The 9780-nt window shown below is 41.9% G+C and overlaps 1 protein-coding gene across 2 annotated transcripts; it reads left to right on the forward strand.

The window, feature by feature from the left end:
* Positions 1 to 7674: 7674 nt before the first annotated feature.
* znhit3 (zinc finger, HIT-type containing 3) lies at positions 7675 to 9780 on the forward strand. 2 transcript variants are annotated; one of them, XM_030792565.1, is made up of 5 exons: positions 7675 to 7844; positions 8063 to 8100; positions 8237 to 8308; positions 8406 to 8489; positions 9046 to 9780. In XM_030792565.1, the coding sequence occupies exons 1-5, from the start codon at positions 7777 to 7779 to the stop codon at positions 9243 to 9245; spliced, it is 462 nt and encodes a 153-aa protein (XP_030648425.1). In that variant the 5' UTR covers positions 7675 to 7776; the 3' UTR covers positions 9246 to 9780. The 2 variants fall into 2 exon arrangements, with proteins under 2 accessions (XP_030648425.1, XP_030648426.1); XM_030792566.1 differs by lacking the exons at positions 8237 to 8308; positions 8406 to 8489 and having other exon boundaries at positions 8063 to 8094.

A 9780-nucleotide genomic window follows, 5' to 3' on the forward strand; every position in this document is an offset into this window, starting at 1 on the left:
CAGGGCATTGCGGCTATTTGGGCCCACTTGGCCACCATGTTTATCTTTCAGGTTTTTACAGTCTTATTCCTGTCCTCACATTATACTTATATTTATATATTTATTTACCTGTTTGTATTGTGTGCTTTCTTCTTGATTTTATTGTTGTTGTTACTTGGACCAGGACCTGAGAGGGTCATTTTGTCGCCTTTGGTGTACAACGTGTTCAGGAATGACAGTAAAAACATCCTTATCCTTATCTTTATAGATTCATGTACAGGTGTGGTTTCAACAGGTTCAAAGCAGGCAGTCTCCTGACAGGAGTGAATGGACTAAACTGTGTTTGGAGAGCTCACAGATGAGGGAAAATTGTGTTTGGATGCTCTTTAAAGGCAGGTCCCAACCTCTGAGGTCGTGTTGAAGTGTTTACGCTTGTTTTTATGTTTCTAACTTGTTTTTTTAATTAATTATATAGTGGGAGCTATTACACTCATCTGTAAAGGAGACTAATAAAATGAAAAATCATAAATTACAGTATGGGCTTGCCAATGTTCATTAACACATGTAACAAATGAACTTTGGACAAGTGGACATGCAAAGTGGTGTTAGAGACTGCAGGACATGATGTCATCAGTACAAATATAAACATTAATGAGGACATCCAGTTACATGTGTCCTCAGTTGTACTGGTTCTTCACCACAGTGAAAAGAGACAAAAAACAACACTAGACCAAAAAAACAAAAAAAAAAAAAACCCAAAACAAAAAAAAAAACTAGACCAGACAAAAAAAGATACCGGACCTTTCTCCTCTGTCGGATTAAATCATCCCAGACCAGTTTCCTGTGTCAGACCTGTTCTGTTCTGTTCAGCCATATTCATTCAGTACATCATCCATGAAACGAGTATGTTTTTCTATGTTTAATTACTGCTCCATCACAATTTTATTACACTTGTAATTACGTTATTACACGGTTACTACTGGTTTACACACTGTTATCTGTATGCATAAATGTGGCTTGTTTTCGCTGTGAAGAACAAAAATGAACTGCTGCCAGTAAAGGTCTGTCTGGAGCCAGGACCTGAGAGTGAACTCCCCTGCCGTGAATACAGAGGAGAAACAGTGGCTCTTTGAGGCAAGACATATTTTGTGTTCGTCTCACTCGTGTCCTGTAGTTTGTGGTTAACAGGGTTGAGGTTTGAGGTTGATTTAACAGGGCTATGGCAGCCTTAATGAATCCAGCACCATTTCCTGTTAATGTCAGTGGTGTTTGGATACTTTCCATGACATCATGTTCATATTTTATGACACATTCAATCTGTCTCACTCACACACGTTCACTGACAGCCAAACTATAATTCGGCTGGCCTGGGGTCCGGTGAGATGTTGACTCATCAAGTGCCATAGAAAGCCCAACTCCTGCTGCCATGATTCGTATTGGGAACAAGATGATGTCTTCTCTGTATGACCATGCCTTGAGGGACACCTCAGTATTCTTGCAGTGCAGAATGGTTTGATACCACAGTATCAAGTGTGTGTGTGTGTGTGAGATCCATACTTTCTGTCCTGCTGACTGACAAGTTTTGCAGGGTCCTCTGTTCTAAGCTGCTGCCTCCTCCCCTTTTCTTTCACAGCCAATGGAGCGTGGTGAGGGAGTTCTGGTACAGGAAGTGAGTGATGCTGAGGCACTGGTGTGTGTAGCCTCTGTCCCTTCAGGAGCCGGACAGGGCTGCAGCCATTGGCCAGAGGTGTTGTCCTGCACATCAAAAGTGCGAGTTAAGGATCTTTAGCTTTGATGAGCAGATGTTTTATGATCTGGACATAATGTTCTGCCTCACCATTGCCTTTTGGAGTTACTGGAAATATACTGGAAACCAGAGTCCGCTGCAACGTATGCAAACTGGTGGCTGGAGAACTGAGGCCCGTTATCAGAAAACAGAACATCAGGAATGCAGTGCCGTGAAAAGACAGACACACGGTGCACAACCATTTCCTCTGTAAGACTTAGTTTAGCCATCGTCACAAATCTGAAAATTTAGCTCGCTACCAGTAAACACCTACTACCATTTAGTGTGAACACGTCTGCATGTTAACCTCTGTCAGGAGTCCTGCAGGCACCGTGCTGAGCACTGAAAGCTTTACAGGGTTGTTTCTCTCTCTCTCTCTCTTTGATGCATGTTCTGCAGTTCATTCAATAGAGCTCATTCAACTGTGCACTTAGACAAAGCCGCCACACTGGTTCTCTGGCTCACTGCCCACATCTCGCAACTTAATGCACCTCATGCATTTTCTCTCCAACTGTGTCACACATAGCTGAGAGTATTACTAACCTGGAACCCTTTGGCAGATGACCTTCATGAACCGTGAGGACCGCTCTTCCCGGCCAGTAATGTCTCACTGCTCAGGGTTAGTTGGCTGAGGTTGGGCCCCCATATTTCTGACACAGTCTCATCACCACAGAGCATGTGCTGCATCTGCTTTCTGCTCAGCTCTGAGTTCAGTCTGGTAAGCAGAGACTGGGGGTCTGCTTTCCAAAACAGTATCCACATTAATGTTAGTGTCCTCCATCATGTCTGTGTCTCAGCTGTGTGTGAATGTCTCTGCTGTCAGTAGCACCTTGCCTGGTGTGTTTGTGTTTGTGTGTGTGTGTGTGGGTGTGTGTGACTCTCTCACACAACCAGGTCAAACCTAAAACCTCTTTTTTTTTTACCATTATTTCACAGCTTGCGTTCAAACTCTTGCACATCTGAGTATATTTATACATTACATAAACTAATAAAGAAACATTTACACCTTTCTAAAAAAGGACAGATTTGTACTTTTTGGGAGCATGGCACACACACAATAAGATACTTTTGTGAGTAAAAACGTTCTTTCAATTTCAGGAAACTTTTCAGGAAACTCATGTTGTGTTTGGAACACAGGCCCTGTTCTTATGCGTTGCATTTTACATTTGAAAGAGCCACTGAACCACAGCCTTCTTCAGAACCTTCCATCCTTCCATTGCTCACTATCCACCACTATCTCTGTCTTAATAGTGTACCTGTAATGTGTTCCTAAATACTACAAAAGTTTTACAGAGTTGAATGATGTCTCTTTGGCAAGGTAATAGCAGCTACCAATCCTGTGTCCTCTCTCATTTTATCTGAGTGTAACAGAGATGTCCTCAGGTCTTTGAGTTTGAGTCTGAATCAAGTCTGAAATCCCGTGAGGAACGTGTGAGTCAAGTCACAAGTCTTTGGTCACGAGTCTGAATCAAGTCTTACCTAGAACAGCTGAAATATTAGAAATATTACTTTGCGGGAGCATAGCTCAAAAGTCAGTGAGAATAAAGATAAATTAAAACGATGATGACTTTCATGCAAAGTATATCTGTATGTATGCATCCTCTGAGGAGAGTCGGTAAGAACATACAGTACATACAGTCTCTTTTTCCAACCATATTTTTAGACTTTCCTCAAATTGGTGACAGGATTTTAAAAATTGTCACAGTATAAAAATCGACATAGAGAAATCACTTGCAGTAGAAACACTTCATGTAAATCCAGGTCTCTTTTTCTTTCCAAATATTACCAAGTTTCTAGTTTAAGCTTATTTAAAGCCCAGTATCACTGTTTACAGTCTCAAAGGGCTTTACATGCCCACAGGATTACAACAAACAGAGCAGGGTGGCACCCCCTGACTTGATCCTCATAGCAGGCAAGAAAAAACTCCTCAAAAAACCCAGATGCTAGGGAAAAATAGGAGAAATCTTGAGAAGGACCACAGAGAGAGCAGACCCCTTCTAGACCAGCCAGGTGTGCAAAAGGTGCCAACCCAGTGGGCAAATTACAAACAACACAGTGATAATGAAAATGAAAACTCAACTAGTAGACAGTATAAAGAATGACAAGACAGCATGGGGCTCAGTTGGGGTGGACGACACAGCCACAGCAGCGCAGGAAGCCACGAAGTCGCAGCAGCCATCAGGACGACGGTAAAGAGAGAGATGACAGGGAGGGAGGGGGGGCACACATAAGAAGAAAGTAGTCACATTCAAGCCAGACACTCATGCTCGAACAGATGAGCCACAACCATGCAGGAGATGAGGGAGGGACTCTACCTGCTCCTTTATTCTATTCTCTTCACATTGGCCGTGGAGATGCAGCCCAGTGAGGTGGACCTCAGACGCAAGATTGTCAATGCACCTGTCAGTCAACCGCTGGCGCACAGCAGTTTTCCAGAAAGGAACAGGTAAGGTGCACTTCATCATGAAATGTCGTCAGCAACATACCAATGCCTGTGACAGGTCAACTGACGCGGAGCTTCTGGAACAGCTGAGGCAATGTCCTCTGATTGTTTAGTCGAAGAAGGTCTGGAATTTTGGTTTGGGATAATATTGGCCTCATGTTAAGGCTCTACTCTTTGTCCTGCGACAGCTAAACCGAGCAGACATCTGTACCACTGAGAGGACCGACCTGCTGGCCTTGTTTGCCTTCACTGATTCTTTTAATCTGCCCGCAGACAGCTTGTCGTAAGAGAGTCACATATGCGTTTGTCCCATATTTACACATTGCACTTTCTCAAAGTCAGGTCACAACAGGTTTTGTGGGAAGTTCAATACAATGGAAAAATGCACCAAGGAGTCAACAAACTAGATTAATGAATGTCTCTGGATCACAGCGTCACCTTGGCGCCTTAGCATTGGTTAACATACAGTATAAGGGCTGTCGCCTGTCAGTGTTAGTAGCTGTATAACATATTGCTTTTCCTCCCCTGACAGTCCTAATAGAAAAAATAATGATGAAAAGAAATGCATTAAAAGAACAAGAAGAAACAGAAACATTACAAAAAAGGTTCAAGAACAAAAGGTCCCCCCCCCCCCCCCCCCCCCCCCCCCCCCCCCCCCCCCCCCCCCCCCCCCCCCCCCCCCCCCCCCCCAAAAAAAATTAAACCTACAACAGCAACAACAACAACAGCAACAACAACAAACAAGTTTCAAACAGCTTCACTGGATAAACGCTGGAGTATTCCAACTGATTCCTTGACTTGGTTTCATTTCCCCCTCTGTCAGCTTTTGCCAATTTTGGATTAATCTTTGTTATGTTGTGTTACGTAAGAAATCAGTGAGAAATGGGAGGGGGTAACGATTTTTCACATATTACAAAGCGATTGGCTGTTGAATGAAGTTATACCCAACGTCTAACTGACTGTAACTGTTGGGGTTTTTTAGCCAATCACATAACGGTATTTTTTGACCATGTGACTTTCGTGTTTATAAAAACAGAGTGACATCATCAGTTGTTTATACACAGAGGCAGCGAGATTTCTAGAGGAGCTGTTGGAAAAGCCTGTTGCATATTTTTCTGTTGAAAAGATGGCAACTGACATCGAGCGTTTGGTCTCTTTTGAGGAAGCGACATATGACCAATATGATTACTATAACCTAATAGAATACTCTTGTCATAACGGTGGAAAAGGCAGAACTAAGAGAGAAATTGGGTTGAACACCAACCGCCATTGCCCAGCTGGGCACGAGAGGAAGATTGCTGAAAAATACCACAACAGCGAGTTGAAACGCAGGAGGACCAAAAGTTCTTCATCGTGAAAGATGAATTTCGGTAAGATGTAACTTTGTGTACAGAAAATATGAGGGTATCACCGGAAAATGATGCATTTGTAAGAAACTGTTTGGTGCTGCGACATGCCGAGGCAAGTCCTTCCTCTGTATTGTGTAACAGCTGCCATTTTCCGTACGGTAATGCAAAACAGTTTTTTAATCGAAATTTTATGCTTCTTAACATCGTCTGTTCAAGCAATTCCGTCCTTTGTTGACTATCTAGATGTTGCACATGATTGCGAAATCACCTCTTAATTGATTTCTCGTTTTTAATGCACCCGTGTTGTTTTGTTCTTGCAGAGCCAAAGCACAGACTGGAGATGATGTGAACAATGTCGTGTGGTCCAAATGTTCGTTTGCCTTTCCTGACCTACCAAAAGTGGAATTCGGTGTCAGCGACTGTCCTCGAGGGCATACACCCTGAACGCTGTCACGAGAGTACAGCACTCACTTGTCACGTATTCCACATATCGCCGCTGTAACTAGATCTGTATAGTCTCTCGTTGCAGCTATGTGCAAGTATAGCGTGTTTGGTTTGGGTGTTGGCTCCTGGAAGTATCCATATAAATGTACTGTACATGGTGTCATGTTTTAAAAATGATTTAATTCACGAATAAAAAAATGTTGTAATGGTCTGATTTTAAATAAAACATTTGTCATTTTATTCATGATCTGGTCTTTTCTTAAAATCACATTTGAAATGGCAGTATTTTATTACAATGGATTTTTGATTTATTCTTCTAATTTTTTTTTAAGATTAATGTCTTTCTGTCTCACTGACGAATCGGATTAAATGTCGGTAACAGATTTCTGAACAGGTAAAACTACCGTAGTTGCAAAGTTGTATATGTACATCACGCAAAAAGCCATATGCATCAGATACGTCGGTGGGCGGGGCGTTGTTTACCCTTAGATTCGCAATCTTGCAGGTCATTGTGCCGATGAGTCCGACCCAGTGAGAAATGAAATGTACATTAGAGTCCATGTGTCACGTGAGTAAATGATGGAACAACTGTCTCCATATATATCCTATACAATATGTAGAATAAAAGGCTTCAAATGTATTACCTACAGAATGCGCCTTGATCTAGTTAGGAAAACTTGATTCACAGACTTAACTGGTCATATGTGATTAAAATCCACAACTTGTCCGCAAATTTAAAATTAAGGCACCGTTATGTAGGAAAGCACGAAAAGCACTGGAACCAATACTGACTAAAGGAACAGGAAGTACACCTTAATAAGCGATTTAGCGTAATGTTTTTAATGGGAATTCTGTAACACCACGTTTATGCATCAAACTTGTTTTTTTTAAACGTGACTCGTAAGTCTCTGACTCCTCGGGTCCTCTAGTAACGTGAACCACTCGGGTATCAGGCACGAGAGCTGTCGAAGTACTGGCCCTGCACAGACGCTGATCTCTCTAACCGCGCCTGAATACCGAGCCTGAAACTGAGACGCATCCTGATTGACGTAAACTATTTGTGGTGTTGATATTGTGGTTCACGGGTATCTAAATTACAGCCTATGTATCGTAAACATAAACAGAGACGTGGGGTTCACTGGACCTCGTTCACCCCCATAATGTTGTCCTGAATATTTTTTCGCCTTTGAAAAAGGTCATAAGCCATGAAAACATGAAGAATCTTAACTCTTTTTGCATAATACCAGAATATTTATTTGCAATATATACGTTCAAAAATTTCCGTAACATTAAATCTGATATTATTATAATCCACATTACTGTAAAATTTAAAATACATTCTTTACAGTGTGAAATGATTGCTCCTCTGGTGGTATGCTGATTGCTGTATTGGTCAGATTTTGTGTCGGTCTGTTTAACAGCAGAAAATCCCCTCTGTAGAGGATTCTGTACTGGCCGCATACGACCTCTATGGGTGGCCCCAAATTTGTGAGTTGGATACGATTCGTTAGTTCGACGTACGTTACACTCAAATGTCTATCATGAATTATCCACATATACATCCAGCCCAGTAGATGGCGATACATACTTTACATTACGGCCGCGCACAGACTTTCTCAGAGACAGAAGAATCCACGTGTCGTGCGAGCGAGCAGCGAGGGAGACATCAAATGTTTAGGGTTTGAAGAATCCACATAGTTGGCTATAGCTGTCGATTCAATATTATTGTTGTACGTATTTGGTAGTCCGAAGTCTTTTTCTTTTAAAGTAAAATAATGCAGCTTTGCGGAGTGTGTAGTGAGCAGGTACCGAAATACCGATGTCCTGTATGCAGAACTAGATAGTAAGTGCTTTGATGTGGTCATTTCACTTACGTACAATCGTATACCTAAATCTTAAAAAAGCAAATAAAGATATAACTCGCCCAGATTGATGCCAAGTTGAGGCTTATGTTGACTGACTTGTCCTTTCTATACATTTTTGTCAAAAATGTGAATTAGTTGGCTAACTGTTACTGTCACTTATGCTGTGTTTAGGAATTAACATCTCTTTCCTTCACAGCTGTTCGTTAGGCTGCTACAAGAATCACAGAGGCACCGGTAAGTGACCGGTCGTTTTATTTAAAAATTTTTTTCAACAGAACAGCGAAACAAACAAATATATAAAAATGACTAAAACAAAACAACTGTTTCGAACAACAGGTCTTTACGGTACCTTTGTCTTTTATTCACACAGACGCTTGCCAGCCGCTGAAAGAGACTGCACTCCCGGCCCCCGTACCGTGTCAAAGTGCATCTCCGAGCGCCGGTGAGTTTGTCTGTAATACACAACATTTTCTCCCGTTTTCAGCCTTAAGTTGCCACACTTATCTGAAACACACTGACTTTATAACCTGTTATTTCAGCGAATGAGCCTTGGACTGTTGATGACTTACTGGATGAGAATGAGCACTCGGATAAAGTGCCGCTGGAGAGACTGCAGCAGCTAGGTAAGGCACAGATGCATATAGAGCAGTGTTTCTGTTGAAATATATGCTTTCTCGTTTCATTGAGTAGGACTTTTAGGAATAACTCCGTAGTCAAAGAGACTGCTCTTGTCAGTGTTTATTGAACACTGTACATTCAGGCCTGAATACCATATTTAAAAAGCCACATTAATATGAGCAGTTTTAGAAGATCTGAATTGGCTTGAATGCGGAGCCCATGTTGAGACTAATTTCAGCCTTAACGGATGTGTGCATGTTTATGAGGATGCCGTTTTTATTGGTCTTATGAAAAAGACAAAGCTTCATAATCATCTGACATCTCTAAAATGATTTCAAAAAACAGTCTCTTATCCAACTTTAAAAAAGAATGTCCTACTCCTAAAAAATGTCTTGCATCAGGTGACTGCATAACAGACTTCATCAGGTCAGTATACCGTCAAATCCCCGAACATTTTACAAGCGTAACTTCTATTCGCGTGACGACTAGAGCGTAGCGGAAATAGTGCCTTTTGTGAGGTCTCTCTGACTCTGGAGCATTGTCTGGTTTGTGTGTGTGCAGGTGAGTCTGAAGCCCTTAAAGGCTTATTGAGAAACCCTCACCTGCGGCAGCTCCTGGCGTCCGTGGACACGGCGGAGGACAAAGCCCAGGCCATGAAGACGGCCATGCAGGAGCCTCTGTTTGTGGAGTTCGCCGACCAGTGCTTAAAAGTGGTCGAGCCGTCAGAGAAAGAGGCAGATGAAGAAGACGACGGGATTTAGTTTTTTTATTATGTGTGATCAGAGTCATGAATGCTAATGAGATCCTTAATGTCACACACCCGCAAACTAGAGATGTACTGTGAACTGTGGGTAGAGGCAGCCAGAGGGGTGTACATCTCCCTTTAAAATGAGAACACGGCTGTTTTCCAGGATTCAGTGAAGCTGTGTGTCAAGTCTTGAAGAGGCTTAAGAAACCTTTGATATTGTTTATCAGTCGTTTTTAGACTGAAGTGTACGGAGTTGTAATTTGCAGGGATGAGCTGACTTTCATCATCACCCTGTGAAGGTCATTGTGGCTGAAATTGAATAGAAGATTATGAATATTTTCTTGTATATAATGTTAGAGATGCTTATTTTTTTTTTTAAATGATGGATGATCTCGGCCGGAAATAAATATGAAGAAACGCAATAACGCAGCAGACATACTGTAGGAAGTCTGTGTCTGTTTCCATAGTTACACTATCATTCCGGAAGCCTACATCAGCAGTGATTTTCTACCAAACAGTTCATGTCATTAGATTATGGAATGCATATA

This window comes from Chanos chanos, chromosome 15 (genome assembly GCF_902362185.1).
Source record: "Chanos chanos chromosome 15, fChaCha1.1, whole genome shotgun sequence".
Taxonomy (NCBI): Eukaryota; Metazoa; Chordata; class Actinopteri; order Gonorynchiformes; family Chanidae; genus Chanos; species Chanos chanos.

Excerpts from the sequence above, each read along its gene's own strand:
- znhit3 (XM_030792565.1), top strand. The coding sequence starts at position 7,777 with ATGCAGCTTTGCGGAGTGTGTAGTGAGCAGGTACCGAAATACCGATGT. Across the intron at positions 7,845-8,062 it reads CCTGTATGCAGAACTAGATA|CTGTTCGTTAGGCTGCTACA; the intron begins GTAAGTGCTTTG and ends TTTCCTTCACAG. Across the intron at positions 8,101-8,236 it reads CAAGAATCACAGAGGCACCG|ACGCTTGCCAGCCGCTGAAA; the intron begins GTAAGTGACCGG and ends TTATTCACACAG.